The 17,307-nt window shown below is 59.2% G+C and overlaps 1 protein-coding gene across 1 annotated transcript in view; it reads left to right on the plus strand.

Moving 5' to 3' along the window:
- The first annotated feature begins 255 nt into the window (after nucleotides 1-255).
- Nucleotides 256-17,307, plus strand: part of ELL (elongation factor for RNA polymerase II) — a 47,577-nt gene continuing 30,525 nt past the window's right edge. Inside the window, exon 1 of the mRNA XM_035348257.1 lies at nucleotides 256-312. Within this exon, the coding sequence (XP_035204148.1) occupies nucleotides 271-312 (42 nt within the window). The 5' untranslated portion in view covers nucleotides 256-270. The remainder of the gene's footprint in view (nucleotides 313-17,307) is intronic.

Here is a 17,307-nt window from a genome sequence, read left to right on the forward strand (position 1 = left end):
CCCCCCCCCCCCCCCCTTTTCTCCCCCCGATCCCGCGAGGAGCGTGGCTGGAGCCGTCTCTTCACCTTGCCAGGGAGCCGGGGGAAGCTGGGAACCCAACCCGTTTGTCATGAGGAGCGTCCTGCCTGCCGGCTCCTGTCGGATAAGCCGTATGTTGTCACAACACTATTTTTAATTTCGGGTGTTGGTTACATCACGGCGCGGAATTGGGCAATCTCGGCGTGAGGACGGAGGTAATTGCTGTTCCAGGGTTTATCAACTTCGATTTTAATGAGTGTTTATCGGCGTTGCGAGACTCCAGGAGCAATAAAAGTGACTCGGACGGACGGGGTTGTTAGCTTTTATTTTATTTTTTTTTAATTCTTCTGAAAGATGAAAATTGATGACAACGACAAAAAAAAATCCGGAGAAATTCGGCGTATGCCTGAGGAGGGCCTTTTCTTTTGGGGGAGGGAGAGCAGGAAGACTCCAGGCAGCTGCGTTAAATATTTCGGGGAGCTATTCTGGGTCCGTGTCGCGCGCGAACAGCGGTGTTTGTTTTCTAAATGAAGTCTGGTCGCGGGCTCGTTCGGTGGCCGACGGCCACCGATGAACTTTGCTTCCTTCCCCGCCACCCCGAAGGGGAATAGTCGGAGGCTGCTGGTGATTAACTGGGCAGGAGAGGATAAGGGCAGAAGAGCTGGCTTGTTGGGGCGGTGAATAACGCGGCAATTAGTGGGCTGCTGAGCGCGCACGCTCCTTCTGCCTGCCTTCTATAAACATTTTCTCCGGCCCGTCCGCCGCCGTCCCTGCTCCCCGCGCCGCTGAGGACCTCCGCGGGCTCCGGTTTAGTTTTTGCTAGGTAAAAGGAAAAAAAAAAAAGGAAGAAAAACTCGCCGAGGCCTCTTCTTGCCTCGGTTTTGAAGGTGGTGCGAGTGGCGGCGGCGCTGTGGAAGGGCCCGACGCCGGCCTTGGTGTTGCCTCCGGTGCGACCCGCTCCGTGCGGCGTCGGCGCGATCCCTGCGCCGCGGCGCTGTCTCGTGGCCAGAGCAGCCGGGGGAACGTCTTCAGTGGCTTGCTTGAGTCCGTTCTTGGGCTCGTCGTGATGTGTCGGGGTTACATAATCCCAAAGCGATCGGCCGCCCGGGCGTGCTGCCACTTGGTTTTAGTGTCCCTTGTGCCAGCGCGCTCGGCGTGGGGCCGTGCCCTGGGCAGAGAGCAGGCAGCGGGGCTGTGGGGAAGCAAAATTCGTCCTCCCGAGTCTCTCCCGCTCGGGTCCCTGCCAAACCGTCCGCGTCCCAGCGAGGAAAACGGATGGGTTTTGGCGTAGTGGTGCCCAGTGTTTGAGGAAGGTGTCGGGGGGGGGCGTGGGGCTGCTGCCGAAGCGGCCCAAATGGTGGGGTTGTGCGCTTCCCGTGCTGTGTGGGAGGTCTTTCTCCAGTGACAGCAGGTTACCCGAAAAAAAAAAACCAAGTCATCGTAGAGCAAAAATACCGTGGGGCTTCCTGAGGGACCCTGGAAGAGGTCGCGCATCTGCTCCTTGTGAAACTTGCAGCCTTCTGAAACCGCTTCCCCGCCGTTGTGAAACCGAGCGCTGCCTGCCGCGCGCTGGGAAGGGCGCCCCGATCGGCGCCGGCCCCGTCCCTTAGCCCAAACCCGCTGGTGGCTCTCCAAGGGACGCCCTCTGCCATTACCTTCCCTTTTCTGCATCCCTTGGGGCGCACGTGCAGGCTGTGGCGAGGCTCCCCAGCTCCACCCCAAAAACTGGGGCACCATGATCCCATCCCCACTTACCTGCCCCCGGCTCTCGCAGCGAGGAGGGGCACAAGAGCCCCTCGTGTCTCTGCCTCGTTTTCCCCTTTTCCTTCTTCCCCACCCGTTGGCGTCATCCCGGGGTCCCTGCATTAACGCTCCTTGGGTGAATTTATGCGGCAGGCCCGGCTCCAGGGCAGGTGCTGCCGGCGTGGAAATGTCCCGGCCGTTCCCGGAACCCTTACCGGGGAATTTCCTCCATTTTCACGTATTTATCTAAAAATCCGGTGGCGTGGTTTAAGGAGCAGAGCCTTAAAAATCCGGTGGCGTGACTGCGGAGGCCGCGCGGGGCCGGGCAGCCGCTGCGGGTGCCTCATTTGGGGAGGGTTTAGGGGGGGCTCTGGCATCCCGCCGTGGTCAGCGTGATGCGGGAGCGGCCGAGCGGTGCTCCCGTGCTAACTCCTCGCTGCCCCTGCTCCACGAAACGTTTGGAACCGCAGCCACCGGTTGGTTCAGCGGTGAACTTTGGCAGGTGCACAAATATTTATTGGGGGCCAGGCGCGAGATAACCGAAGCACGTTGCCCCCGGGCTCTGCTAAAGGGAATTTTGGAGCCGCGGTCTGCCCGGCGTGGCTTCCCAGCCACCTTCCCCCTGCCTTGATCCGGCAAAAGTTCTCCCTCAAAGCCTGGGGTCGGGGCAGACCCCTGGAAGCCTCCGGCTCTCGCGAGGACTTTTCCAGCCTTTGCTTTCCGAGCAGATCGCTCCGGATGCCTTCATCTCGCCGCGTGTCGAGCACCGGAGAGAAAATGAAGGCTCCTGCTGTCGCCGCGGGGTCCGCGGGGCGACGCGCGCTGCTTGGTGCCGGCCGCGTGCAGGTGCCAGAAGGAGAAGAACAAGATGGCTTTGGAGCCGGGCTTCATCGAATTATCTGCGGGCTTTTTGCATCACTCCCCTTTTCCTGTAACCTGTTTTTTCCTGCCCTATTAATTCGCCGATGCCGTAGTCCGTCAGAACGGGAGCTGTTACGACATCGGGAACATGAGCCGGTGACACGACTCGATGAATCAGCCCAGGGGAGGCTGCCCGGGGAGGAAGCTCGTCGTACACGTACGGCTCCTCGCCATCAGCACAAACGGGACAGGATATGCAGAAGGCGCCGCGGAACCTTCCTCTGCTGCCCCGGCCGCGGCACCTCCCCTCGGAGGGCAGGGGACAAAGAATCGTTTGCCATTGTGCGCGAGGACCGGTTGGGCCCGTGGCAGTTCCCTTTCGCCGATTTAGGGTAGCTTTTTCCCTCGATGCAGCGTTTAGATGCGCCGAAATTAGAGATTCATCTCGCTAGTTTTCAAATTGCATGGGGAAGGAATTGTCTGTAATTTACAGCCGAGGTGACGTACAGTTGCCATGGGACCCGGTGGCAAATTATAAACCCATTATGCTGCTTTTTTTTTTTTTTTTTGTACTGGTGGGAGCAGACTACAGAAGTAGGCCTGATTGGTGCCGTGCCAGGGGAAAAGAGAAAGTTTGTGACAGAATCCCTGCGACTCAGGGTGCTTCTCTTTGTAAATGGGATCTGCTTCTTATCAGCAAATCGTCCGCCCGGAGAGGTTCGAGTGTGGCCTGTAGTAACTTCTTGCCCTCTAACAGCCCTGGGGGAAGCGAACTGGCAGTTTCACCCCTTAGATTTTGATATTTTTAAGGAGCGTTTTGGCGCTCGATGGATCCAGCAGCTGGATCCCGGTGATGGCAAGAGCAAACCCGTGCTCCTGGCCAGCTCCGCAGCTGGTTTCTTACTGAACTCGGACAGCACCAAAGGTAGAAATCCATCACGTTTTTACGTTGCTCTGAAGCAGGTCAGACAAAATAGATGCCGGGTGCCCACGAGGAGCAGTCAGCCCACCTCGCGGTGCCCTCTCGGGGCTGGGGCCGCTGCGTGTGGGGCCGCGGCGGACAATCCTCCGGCACGGGGCTGCTCCTGAACCCGTCTGAACGTCCCTGGCCCGTGCAGTTGGGTTTTGTCATAGCGCCGCTGCGCAGAGCTCGGTGGCTGTTGAAATACCGTGCTCGCACGGTGCCGGCCCCGTGGGGACAGCACGAGAGCCTCTTGCTGGCGTGGTCGATTTGGGGGAAGCGTTTGGGGCCTCGTTAGCTCGCTCCGCGTTACCTCCGGAGCGATCCGCGTGTGCCGGGCTCTGGCTGTGACTCGTAAGCGTCTCCAAAGCCCCGGCGTTGGCGCGTGCTGAAGTGGGAAGGGACGGGCTGCATGCGTCACGCGCGTGTGTGCCAGCTAATCCGCGGCAGGAGACGACGTTTTGGCTGACTTAGGGGTTTCGCTGCTAACGCACGAGAGGAGGCGCCCGGGTGGACGGGGTGGCTGCACGGGTTCGGGTGGACTTTGGGGGAGGTGGTGCGAGGGGGATGGCCCGTACCAAACACCCCCGGACTGTGAACACAGCCGGGGTAGTGCTGCCTTCTCTGGGCTGGGGGGCGGGCGGTCCTCAGCTCAGCGTCCTCTAACCCCCCGAAGGCTGAGCTCGAATGATTTCCGAATAATTCAGGTTAAGGCCGTTTCTGGGGGAACCATTATCTGCAGCGAGCTTAATTCTGACGAGAAGAAGCTCCTGCTGACGGGGACTGCGCTAATATTTTGTACGGAGTGGGTCCAGAGGAGGCATCACCGGCGGTAGGCTTCTCCCTGCGCCGAGCCTGGGCTCGACCTGGCCGCATTAACAGGAAAGGAGCCTGCGTTTGCTGATAAGAGTTCTCTAGAGAAGCTCACGTGTTGCTTGGAAACGACCGGTGTACATCAGGCAACTTGTGCACACCGTGGCAACCCAGCATCGCCTTTTGGCTCTTTTTTTTTTGTTGTTCCTTAAGAACTGTTGCGAGAGGCAGGGGGATCGCCCCTCTGCCTCGCAGGCTGGCGGTGTGCGTCGCCGCTGCAGCGGGGGAGCAGCCGTCCAAAACCCGACCCGCTCCGCTCCAGCGAGGAGGCAGGCTAGAAAAACAGCGCTCCGCGCGCCTGGTCTCTCCTTTCTTTACCTTGGATTAGTGCCTTTTTAATTTAAAGAAACCAGCGTTTGCTTCACTTGAAAGGAGGTCACCGCTTGCGCGCGCGGCTCCGCTGAGCTGCCCACCTCCGCCCACCTCCGGCCTTCCCCAGCCCGACTGCCGTTAACCCTCCGCGCGGCACCAGAGCCGCCCTCGCCTTTGGGGACCGAGAGAAGACCTCAGCAGAAGGCTTTTGGGGCAAACCGAGACGTTTCCCTTGCTTCGAAGCCTCCTCGTGCCGTGCGTGGAACCTGCAGCCGCCCGCCGAGGCTCCGGCTGCGGGCCCGGGGCATGCCTCCCACGGGAAAAGTAGGTCACCGCGGGGAGAGGGCTGGGTCTGGTGGCTCCCAGCCTGATCCCTGCCTGGTGCTGCAAGCGAGGCTGGAATTGCGTCGCTGGCTCCGTCGGCCGCTCCGAATTGTGCCGCGGGTCTGATGGCAGACACGGACTTGTTGGGTTTACATCCACGTGTGACGGGGATTAGCGAGCACCGGGACACTTCCTCAACGCGGCTCGTCACCTCGACCTCGTAGGATTTGGATCCTCTCAGTACAGAATTCCTCTCGGCTGCTCGGCTGCGGCGCTGGGAGACCGCTGCCGTTCAGCTGATGGGCTGCCCCTCGGGAACAGGGCAGGCAGCTGGCGCAGCGGGTTGCTTCGAGTAGGACCGGTGCTCGAGGGCCCGCTCAGCGAGTGGGCATTATTGAGCAAGGGCAGGCGCGTTACTCAAAAGCCCAGCAGGATGGAAGAAACGCCAGCTCGCTCCGAGTCGCGATGCCCAGAGGAGCCGCATTTTTCTAAAACCGAAGTGCAGAAGGCGTTAATTCCATCTTCGGTCCGCGCTCTTACTCGCTCAGGGCCTGTTCCGCGATGGGCTGCGATCGATCCGTTGCGTGCCAGTTGGGGTTGTTTGAATCCTATTTCCCCGTTTCGGTGTCTGGACTTGATGTTTGGGTGAGTTTTGTTGTACCTTTCCAGCTCCGGCGCTGATTGCAGTTGTTCTTGGCTCCCGGTTCCCACGAGCAAGTCGAGCGGGCTGCGATCCTGCCTTCCCCAAAAAGAAGGCAGCGAGGGAGCCGGCAGGGCCGAGCCTTTCGAGCTCTCCGTGCCACCGTTTTTCTCCCCTGGGACAATCGAGCTGGGCTCCGCCGTTGGGTGACGGCACGCCAAGGGGAAGGGAACGCTGACGGCGGGGGACGAATCTCTTCTCCCCGCTCCTTGCGTGGGGAAAAAACGCGCTGGGAAAAAGGGCGCGGGGAGTCCGGGCCAGGAAAACCCAACGAATACCCGTGCTGGAAATGAAAGAGCTGATAATCCACCGAGGGAAGAGCGTTGGTTGAGGGCGAAGCCTTTTAGTGGCCCGTAGCTGCTGTGCTTGGTGTGGAGCTGGAGGCTTCCTTGCACTTGGGGGCGTTCAGGACTGGACGTGGCTGGCTCTGCCTTAGAGAGAAGGCCGGGGCCGTGTCTGGTGTGTCCGAGAGTTCCTCCAGGGCTTAGAGAAGTCGATAACGACTTGGACCTGGAGCACCTTGACCTCTGTGCGGCCAGCAGGTAGGACGGGCTTCAGGAGCTGCTAAAGGAAGCAGAGGCTTGGGCAGGGAGGCGCGCTGAGGCTGGGCCCGATACCGAAAATGAGTCCAGACCCCCCGGTAGACGGGACCGTGGATAAATGGGAGGAAGGAAGCAGCGTTGGCCGCTCGTCGTTAACTTGTGCGGCTCGCCGCCGTGAGATTTAAAAGGCCTAAGAGCATCTGAATAACAAGAAGAATTGGTCATGTGGTATGCAAAGGATAAAGGTTGTGGTTCCACTCCTCCACGCGCCCCTGCCCGCACGGCGGCGGCTCTGCTCCCATTCCCCCGGTGCCGGGTGCCCGAGCCCGGCTTTACCTCTTCCAGGGGACCGAGCTCCGTGCACACGGTGCCGTAAATTCCTCCTTCCCTTCCGGACCCAGGACGGAGCGGCTATTTTTCAGAGCCCTGCACGGGCGGGGGTGGCGAGGAGGCAAATTTTTTCCGCCCTGCCTGAGCTTGGGCAAGCGGAAATTGTGCGCTGGGAGCCTTCCGAGGCGGGCGGCCGAGCCGGGCTCACGTCGCCACGGGAGGCTGGGGAGGGAGCAGCCCTCGCTCGCAGCCAGAGCTTAAGGTCTGCGCCTTTGAAGTCGTTCCCTGGGCGTCCGCCGCTTGCCGGAGGTGTGGTGTGGCCGGGCCCCATCGGGTCGCCGCGACTCAGCGCCTCCCTGGCTCGTGGGGCCGCAGCATGCGGGCCCGAAGCCGGCGCGTAAAAAAGGCGTGATTCAGAGCGAAAGCGGCCGCAGCGCGTCGGGAGCCGGGAAGAAGTTCACGAGGGTCAGAGCGTGGGGCGCCGCGAGTCACGGGGCGGCCGCGTTTCCTTCGGCGGCCTCTGATGCACGCGCTGCTGACGACAGCCGGGGCCCCGCAGCTCTTTGAACCCTCGGCTCCCGCGTCCCTGCTCCGCTCCGATGGCTCGGGGAAACGCTGACGGCACCTGGCCGCGCTTCCACGGCGCTCAGCCGCCGCAGCCCGAATCGTGACCTCCCCGCGGAATTAAGAACCTCTTGTGCTCCCAGAAATAGCCCCTTAAGACGCGCGTAGGAGCTCAGCTGCCCGGCTGCGTTGGGAAGGAGCTCGGCAGCGCTCGCGGCAGCGACCTCGCGGCCGGCAGGGCTCGCCGGGGCAGCCACGGCCGGGTGGTCCCACAGCCCGCTTCCCCCTCACGCGGGAGGTGCTCGGTGATAAAAGAACCTCAGATATCTGTGGCCTTGGGGGGTCGGTGGGGAAGTAGCTGGTACTTCTCCTCCTTTTTTTTTTTTTGCCTTCAGGGAAAAAAAGCATATTTTTTGTTCCAAAGTGCAAAGAAAAGCAATTTTTTTTTCCAAAAATGCAAAAAAAGCTTTTTTTTTTTTCCCCAAAATGCACAGAAAAGCACTTTTTTTTTTCCCCGAAATGATTTCCACATTGCTGCGGGTCCGCGCGCCCTGGTGCTGATGACGAGGAGGATCCTTACCCGTGGGAGCTGCCGGCCCCTCGGAGCCGGGCTGGTTTGGGTACGGGTAGCGGACGGCCACCGGTGCTCGTCGGTGTTCCGGAAGCGTGGCTTTCCGAAGGAGGAGGAAAATCACCCGACGGCTCTAAAACCAAACCCAAACTAACCCGGTGCGAGGGTCCTGGAGCACGCAGGAGGCAGCTTTTAGCCCAGTTTGGGAAACGGGGAGGGGGTGCATCAAGTAAATCGTTGATGCATCAAGTAAATCGTGATGCATCAAGTAAATCGTTGGTGCCCACTGTGAAAGCAGGTGGGATTTCTTGGGTCTGCCTGAAATTCGCGCCGCGGCTGCAACCACTTGCAAGCTTTTTTCCAGAGCTCGATGTGGAAACCGTTTACGGACGTAACGAAGACTTTGCTCGTAAGCCACCAAAACGGCACAGCGGCGATTACCGCGCTGCCACCTGCGACGCCCGCCGCTTCGGTTTCCTAACCTGACAGCGGAGAACAGCCCGGCTGCGCTGCGGGTTTGGTGCTGGAGTGCCCGGCGTGGCTCTGCGACCCTTCCTTAGCTCGCGTTGATCTCCCTGGACATTTATCTCACCTTTATGCATCTGGTGTAGGTGCTGCCTGCGGGTCGGAGCTCTCTCGTGCAATTAGGGCCGTTTAACACAGCGCCAAGGCCTTTTATTCCTCGTTAAGGCTGAGGAGCAGCACGCTTTTATTCAAAACCCTTCAGCAGCTCGGGCGGATTGTTATATTTCGCCCCAAAATTCTGGGCAGACAATTAAGTGCCTCTCCGCGGCCGCACCGCGTGGAGAAATTAAACGAGCCGCCTGGGCTCCCTCCGTCAGGCCAGAGAGGTTCTCTGTGCTCGTGCTTGAAATCCCTCGGGGCTTTTGGGCTTGCACCCGGGAGGCGTCCTGCAGCTCCGTGGCCAGCCTCGCGGTGGTATGTTTTTATTCCTCTTATCCGAAACATTTTTCGTCTTCGTTTTTTGGCGTGCGTCGCAACCTGAACTTCCACAGGTGTCCTTGCGGGGAGCGGAGAAACATCTGGCTGCTTTTTTATTCTTATTATTTTTAGGGGTAGATTCGGCCGGTTCAGAAGAGTGTGTTCTTTCTTCCCCTGTTTGTCACTTTATTTTTGGAGCAGGTTTGCTACCGACCGGCCTGGCAGCGCAAATAAAGCGGCGGCTGGAACAGTGCGGGCTCTGTGCTCCTCGCCGGCTGCCTGCCGAGGGGAAGGGGAGCACCTCGTTTAACTCAGCGCCGGCTCCTTCGGGCGGCTGCTGGGACGGAGCCAGCACCCCGAAGGGTGGCGGTGGCCGGGAGGTGCCGGCGGCGGCGACGTGGGGACGGTACGTAGCACGACAGAAGATCCCGTGGCTGCTTCGTTTCGTGCTTTCGGCTGGATGTTTGTCGTCGGGAGGTGCCCTCCGCCACGGGAGAGCTGGCGTTTGGGCTGACTTTATCGCTTGTTCTCCCGCGCAGGCAGGGAGGTGGGAGAAAATCGCAGCGGCGCCGTGGTGCCAGCGCCGGATCCTGACGCTCGTGTTCCCGGGGACCCAGCCAGCGTTGGGGCACCTCTGGTTGGGGGCGTCCCCGAGTACCTGAGAGCAAAAAGCTTCGGCTTTTGGGGGAGATCTGGCTCACGGGGCGGTGCTGGCGGGGTTTCTCCGGGATCCTTTTAGGATCCCGGCTCTGCTGACTCCAGCTTAGCAGGGCTGGCTCTGACTTGGTGAGGAACGACCGAAGAGCGTCTGCAGTAGAGCTTTGGCAGCCTGCTAATTACGCTGTAAGTGTCAAGAGGACAGAGTTGGGCACACGGAGAAAACTGGTCCAGGCTTGTTTTCCTAGGCTCAGCAGCGTTAGGTGAGATTTGTCCCGGGATGGTTGAACGAGTTCGTCAATGCTGATCTCTAAATTGCCTTTCTATATTTTTCTCTTGCAAGAAAAGTAGTAAAGCTGCGCGCGAGATAAGGATCGCCCTGATGTTTCAGCAGCTCCTTTAAGCCGTCCTATGAGCACATCGGCAACGTGAATCAGCCGCCGGTGTCTTCACAGGGCCTACAATAAACGGGGCTTTCGTAAGCAAACGCGGTGGGCTGGAAGTGCTGGGTTTTCATTAAAAGGTTGCAGGGGAGAAAACTGCTCTTTCCGCTCCAGCCTTAGGGCCGCGTTGTTCATTAACTGATAGTCACTCCTGTTTGCCTTGCGCGATAAGTGCGGCGCCGAGAGTGGCTGGCAGTGCCGCTGCCGTCACGGCTGCCCTTCGCCGGGAATTGCTCCTGTTTTCTTTTTTTTCTTTTCTTTTCTTTTTATGGCTCGCTTTCCTGACAGGTGGCTTTTCTGCGCCGAACGCCAACAGCCGCAGCGTCCCTCTTCTGATGGCCGCAAGCGACTTCTCTCCCTGCGCGTCGCAGCCTGGTAACGCTGCGCTCGGTGCAAAGGTCGCTTCAAAATCTGCCGTCCTGGCCAGCGGCGTCCTGCTCCCTCGAATGAGGCCTGGCGGGGCCATGGGGGCTGACGGGGCAGCCGAGGAGAGGAGCAGGAGGAGACCCGCGGGTGGGATCGCTGCGCCGGGACCCCGATGTCTCCGGTGCTCGCCTCCCTCGCACTGGGGGGGCCCCCCCCCCCCCGGTAATGTTTCTCGTAGGCATCTGGCAGCACGGCTCGCCTTTCAGAAGCCTGGCAACCAACCCAAAGACCCTCCGAAATCGGCTCGAGCTCTTGCCACACCGCTCCTGCCCCCCTTCCACAACCCGACCCGGTGCGGCGAGGCGCCACGGCCCCGGCACGAGGTCCTGCGGCGAGCCCGCTCCTCGCTGCCGCCCCGCACGAGCCCTCCCGTCCCTCCTCCTTCCTCCGAACATCGCTTGCCAAATCCATCCTGAACCCCGGGGTCCTTGCTCCCCCCAGCCCCCGGTGCAGCTGGGCCATTTTAGGGCCCTCTCCATGCTCCCGTTGGCCAGCCCGAGGCTCCTGTGCTGGAATTTCAGCACCTTCAGCCTCGCCTCGGTCTTCCCGGCTCCTTTGACTCTCCTCCAGTGAAAACTAGGTCAGAAACCGCCGTCAGCTTCTGCTGTTTCACCGCTCCTGTTCTCTGCGGCGTAACCCGGCGTTGCTCCGCGTTTCATCGCTTGCTTTAGCACACGAAACGTCTCAGCTGGCTTGGCACGAGCAGGTGAAGCTGCTCCCAGTCGCGTCTGGGTTGTAACAGCCACGTTACCTCGATTGGGGCTGAAAAGGTGAATTTAGCCCTTCAGTGTGATGCCTGAGATGCCAAACAGACGTTTTTTTCCACGAGCTCCCCCGAGCTGCGCGTTTGCTGGCGGGTTTCGCACAGGCAGCTTTCCAGCTGCGATTAACCAGCTTCTCTTTGTGTCCGGCTGGCTTTTTAGCCCGATGGGTGCAAGGAAAATAGCCTAAAGAAGAAAAAAATCAGAGTAATTGGAAACCTACAGACTGGCAAAGCACACAGCAAAGCGGGGCTGTTGGAAGCCGTTGAAAATCTTTATTTTTACCCGGGAGTCCCGGCTGACTGCACCCACGCAGCGTTTTTCTAGGACTTTTGCTGGAAAGGTGCTCGGAGGCTGAGCTGGAGAGCTCGCGGTGAGACCCGCTGGTGCCGGGTAAGGGGACCCTTCCTCCTTTCCTTTGAGCTGGCTGGCGGTACCGGAACGCTTCGGCATTCTTGCATGGACGGCATTTAAATGGAGTCGTGCTTCTCAGGACAGCTTAAAGCTCGTGGGCTTTAAGCTCTGCCCGAGCCGTCGTCTCGGAGGTTTCCCAGAAGGGTTCGTGAGCCTGTTCGTTAGCCTGTCCGGACGCCCGTCGTCTTTTCCTGTGTCTCCTGCCGCTTTGTGAACCTTTCCTAGGGTCTGAGGGTCCCCGGGTTGCAAGCCCTTGGTGTGGAGGTGCCCGCGCGGTGCCCTGTTTGCAGACCCGAACGGGCTCCAGCAAAACGTCCCCGGTCCCGGGCGGGGAGCCGTAGCGGTGCTCCCCGGATGCTCGGACCCAGGGGTGAAATGCTTTCTGTGAGGTCACGCGAGGAGAGCCTCTGACGGAGGGCAGATGGAACAAGGCTCGGCTCTGAATCGGGATCCGAGTTCGTCGCTTCCCCAGCGTGGCCTCTAGCCTCGGGTGGAAGAGCTCGGCCGTTTTAATCAGTTAAGGAAACTGTCTTAATTGTGATAGGGACAGGGGGGAGTTAATTCATGCTCTCGTGACACACTTGCCCGTCATATTTCGGGAAAGCGCAGTTTTCTTCTAACGCTGGAGTGTTTTGCGTGGTTCAGAGGCTAAAACAACACCAGCAAAAGTCCTTTAGCAGCGCACAGACCTCACGTGGCTGGTTGGAAAAGTTTCCTTTTAACCCTGTAACTTCTCCCAGGCTGCTGAGCACGAGGGCTGCCTTTCCACCCGCATCCCTCGGGCCGAGGCAGCGGGAATGCGCGTGCTTTATGCCCGTGAAGGACCGAGGTAGAGAGGACTGCCCGCAGGCAGCTTGGTAGGGTCGCAGGCGAGGAAGAGGCACCACGAGCTCCTTCGTGGTGGCCGGGGTGAGGATGTTTGGCCAACACCGGGGGGCTGCAGTTGCCCCAGGGTGGTACAAGCCCTCTCCAGCTGCTGACCCTCGTCGGAGCTCAAAGGTTGGAGCTGGGCAGGATAAAGTGCGGAGCCGGGGCTCGGAGCAGCGTTGGGACGCAGCACAACTGCCCCAGGAGCTGGTGAACGGCCATGGCGAGCGCCTTCTTTGAGCGCGGCCGTGCCGTTGATCCAGCTCCCCGCTTCCTGCTCCCGGGAGGGATCCGCTCTTGGTCCTTCCTGCGTGTACCAGCTCACCCTCGACGTTTCTGTCCGAGTTTCTTGGAATTAGCGCTTGTCGGTTTCAAGCTTAAGGCCACTGAGGGCGCGAGGGGTGAGGAGTAGGAAAGCTTTGTAGCTGCCGTGACCCTTTCGGGGCGGTCAGACCTTCGTGCGTCGCGGACCCGACTTCTTGGTCAAAATAAGCCCAAAGCAGCGTTGCCCTGGAAAGGCTGGCGGGTGACAAGCTCCCTTCTGAGAGGGACGTTAGGAACGTTAGCGAGCCACCCGATTTCCCACGATGGAAATTGTTTTCCTTAGGATGCTCAGAAACTTTCTGACCTCTTTGAGCGGCGCCCGCATCGCCAGCACCCGGCGAATAGTCCCAAGCCGCCCTCCTCTCCTGGAGGAGGCACAGCAGTCGTCTCTCAAGGTGTCTTGTACCCGAGGAATGGCTTTTAAAATATTAATCTCCGCGAATCCAAAACTCCTTAACGGCTCTTGGCTCATAAAAGTGTTGAAGTAAAGCCTTCAGGGAAAAGCAGAACTGCCGTTCACCTTCAGCAGAGCTGGGAATTTCGGATGATTCAGTTTCCTGCTGCCAGTTTGTTGTGTTTGTTGTTTTCTTTCCCAGTCCTGTCCCAATTTAACAAGCTCCTCTGATAGCTACGATCAAATCCTGCCGCAAAAGACGAGCGGCGTTGCGTGCGTGAGCTGATCGCCCAGGGAATTCCGGGCGGGGATGTCTCGATGGGATCCCCGCCAGGCTGAGGGCTCTGGGAACTGTCTGCGAAGGGAAGCGCGTGCAGCCGCTGAACCGTGCCGCTGCGTTGCTGTTACGCGAGGGTTTAACGAGTATGGGAGTTAGGAAGATTTCCATACGTAGGCAGGATGGGGAACTTGGCGGAGCCGTGCTTCTCGTTGGAAACGGCGCCGCAAAGCCAGTCGAGGTGTTGGGAAACCAAATCTAAGACGGTTTTGTTCTCCCCTGCCTGTGCTTTAGGAATACCAATATTTGCCTTTCCTTTTCTAGCTTGTACCTGCTCACGGATCCAGCGGTGCTGGGAGGTCTGCCCGGTAAGGGAGGGATGGGGTCAGGCCGTAGGAGCCGACTTAAATCCCGACCTCGTTAAATTCAAGGCATCTTTTTCTCCTGTGTAAGCAGTGGCTTGCTGTTTGTAAAAGGCAGTGCTTTGGGAGGGGGGTGGCTTTAATTTAACATCAAAATGACTTTTCCCCAAGCTCTGTTTCAGTGGCAGTGAGTAACAGAACAGTGGAACCCCCTTCGAGGTCTGTGCCTGTTGCTTTTTTGCGACGAACTTGCCAGCGCAGCGCTATCTTTGTGCCGGTGCTTTGGGGAGCGTTGTTCCAACTTGTCGTCTGCCGTCCCGGCTTCACCTTCTAGCCTGAGTTACAGGAGAAATCCCTTTCTGGAAAAAATACAGTGACAGTAACTTCTTGGGCAGGGTTTTGTTGATTTGTGTTAGCAGGAGGGGGCTGCTCGACCTCTTTTTGGGACTGGGTTGGGCAGAGGGGGTCGGAGAGGCGGGCGGGGGCAGTGAATGAACGGGCAGGTTTGGCACAAGAACGGCGCGCTGACTGATTACAGCGGCACAGCTCCGGGAGTTCCTGGCTCTCGGTTTGGGTGGCGGGTCTGGAACACCCTTCTGTGATGAGGAACGGCCCCAGAAAATCCAATAACTCAAAGAAACGGAACTAAATAAAAATAAGACTGGTATGTTTCGGTAATTGTCGCGTAGTAGCCACGTTTTTAATCGATGACCGGACTGCTCTGGACAGCTGTACTGCGCGCAGGGACTGCGCTGGGACGCGAGCCTTCCCTTGGCCCGCAAACCTTTAATTTGCGAGCCTTTGGAGCTGGTGGGAGTTGGCCGTCGGTCTTCTGCGGGCAAAACCTCGCCGAGGAGCCCGGTCTCGTTAACGGTGAAATTGGTGGGAGGCTGTAGTGATTAAACTACAGCTAACGACGCTGTAAGGTTCTCGCGGCACCCGGCGTCAGGCGTAAAGAGCGGAGGCTTTATGATTATTGCTGGACTTAATGAGCAGGTCTCCCTTAGCTCCCTGGAAAAGCAAAGGCGGGGGGGAAATAAAGCCCTGGATTAAAAAGAAGGAGCGAGAGGAGGGCTGCACCGCTGGGAAAGGCAGCGGCAGCCTCTAAACTCGGGTTCCCAGAGGAGACCGGCTCCTCCGGCAGCGCCGGAGACGGGTGGCTGTGCCTGAGTTAATTGGGATTTCGGGGCGCTCGGTGTCACCAAGCCACCTTTGATCTCTGCCTCTTTCTGACAACGTGCTCCCCGCGACCCCGGACTGCGCGGGTCTGCGCTGCTTTCCCCACAGACCCCCTCCGGCCGCATCGAGCGGCGGTGAGACCCCTTGGTGGTGGGACCCAGCGGCCCGCTGGGCTGTTCAAAAAGCAGGGACTGAAGCAGGATTTGGAACAGAAGCGTCGTGGCTCACAAAAAAAACCACACCAACCAAGCTGGGCTGCGCCTGCCCGTCCCCAGGGCTTGTTCTCCAGGTAGGTTCGGCTCTCTGGGGCGCTCTGCCTGGCCCAGGTCCTTTGTCTGGAAAAACAAAGCTCGCCTTTTCTTTGGAGACAGACCATTGCATCTTAATTGTCCATTTAGGGTTTACTTACCAGTGCTTTTCTGGGTGGCTTGCGTTGACTCCCTGCCTTTGTTCCCGTGTAGCTGCTTGCTGAGCTGGAACAAGTCATTCAGGAAAGTTTTCCGCCGGCTCTCGCGGCCGTCTCAGCGGCCAGCTCACGGATGTGTGCACGTTTGTGACACAGCAGCTCCTGTCGCTGCTTCTGGGAGACTCTCCCCAGCCCGCCGCCCTCGCACCGCCGTGGAAATTCAGGAGTGTGAGGACCTGGGGACGCAGCCGGCCCTGTGGGTGCTGGGGTCTCCTTGGTCTTCCACGGCCAAATGGTCGCCCGCTTTCCGGCGGCCTCGGTAAACGTGGTGCAAGAACTTTGTGTTTCTCCAAGGAGTCGGGCCTCTTCTAAATCTTCCTGAAAGGCGTCGCCGGGATCGTGCACGTGCCTGCCTCTTCCTCCTAGCGGAACACGACCGCCCCTCGTGCCAGCCGAGCCTCTGGGCTTCGTGATCGCCAGCGCTGCGTGGCTGGGGAGTTGCAGCCTCCTTACCGAGGCTGCCTCTCACGGCGTTTGCTGGCTGGTGTTAACGGTGGTCGGGGCTTTGCGTTCCGTGCCACGGGGCCCCTTGGAGCTGAAGAGCTGATTTCTGCGGATACGGGGTCAGCAAAAACACCCTTGGGTTCTGCACCGGGAAGCAAGGAGTCACTGGAACCATGCCTGGGAGCATTGACTCGGAGTTACCAAGCTGAACCGAGAGCTGAAACCTCGCCTGGCGAAGCGGGGTTGCCTTGCTTCGGTTCAAGTCCCCCCCAAAACCGCTGCGGTTAAGGACCGTGTCCCCAGCCGCACTGCGTTGCGTTCAGCGAGATCTTTGTAACCTGGATTAGATGAGATCAGGGGATCCAGGCATGCGTGAGAGCAGCCTCCACGGCCAGCTCAGCTCTCGTGCCTGTGGGGTGACATCTTGATGACAGAGGAGTTTAATTGCTTTCTGCTCTGCTGATCCAAGCTATTGTCCGTGGAGGGACTGACTCTGCTTTACGTTGCAGGCACAAAGCGTTTCGATTAGGCTTCAGATTTTTAACTGAATCATGGGTCTTACTCACCAAACTTGCCGTATGCCAGGTGGGCTGGCGTTACCCCGACCTGGGGCTGGGCACTGATGCCCGATGCGCTAAGGATGCTTCCTCACCAAGGAGCCACGACCGCTGCAAGTCCGAACCGCCGCTTCGTACGCCTCCTTTTCTGCCTTACAGGGGCACTCCTGGAGTCTGAGCCTGAAAAAAAAGAGGGAAAACTAGGGAAAACTACCGAGGAAGTGACATTTGTGCTGCCCTAGCTCGCTTCAATTACGCAATTCTAGCCGAGGAAGCCAGTCTGTGCTCTGCAGCCTGGCAATTAGAACTTGAAAACGTACGGCTTAGCGTTCTGACTGACACAAAAGATCTTTATCGGGCTGCTGCTGCTTGTACTGCGCCGTGCTAGGATTTGTAGGCGCTGTAATGCTGCAGTGCTAATCTGCATCCATTAACGACCTTAGGAAAATCATCGCCTGTAATATAGACGAGGCAGTTCGCGGGGCGATGGGTACATCTCTGACTCCCAAACCTCCACCAAAAGCACCTTTTCTTGGGTTATTTCTATTAAAAACTCAAGCGTTCGCCCCCAGCACTTCTGTTTCACGTTGGAGAGAGGAGGAAGGAGCGGCAGAGCGGGGAGCTGCGCCCAGCAGACAGATGCCTCCACCGCGGGACAGCGCTGCCCTCCTCAGAGTAACACACGGGGTAATCTCGGGAAGGAGAGGAGCGAGCAGAAGCTGACGTTGGGTGATTTGGGGAGCGCTCCCCGAGGAGCAGGGGCCTCGCCTGCCAGCACCCCTCGGTGCTGCACTGCTCCTGCTCGAAGGCTGCTGGGGCACGGCGCGGTTCGCATCTCCAGAAGGCCCTGGGGGAACCCTGAGCTCTCCAGGAGCGTCTCCAGAAGGACCTGGGGGAACCCTGAGCTCTCCAGGAGCGTCTCCAGAAGGACCTGGGGAACCCTGAGCTCTCCAGGAGCGTCTCCAGAAGGACCTGGGGGGCCCCGAGCCCTCCAG

Source organism: Oxyura jamaicensis, chromosome 28 (genome assembly GCF_011077185.1).
Source record: "Oxyura jamaicensis isolate SHBP4307 breed ruddy duck chromosome 28, BPBGC_Ojam_1.0, whole genome shotgun sequence".
Classification (NCBI taxonomy): domain Eukaryota; kingdom Metazoa; phylum Chordata; class Aves; order Anseriformes; family Anatidae; genus Oxyura; species Oxyura jamaicensis.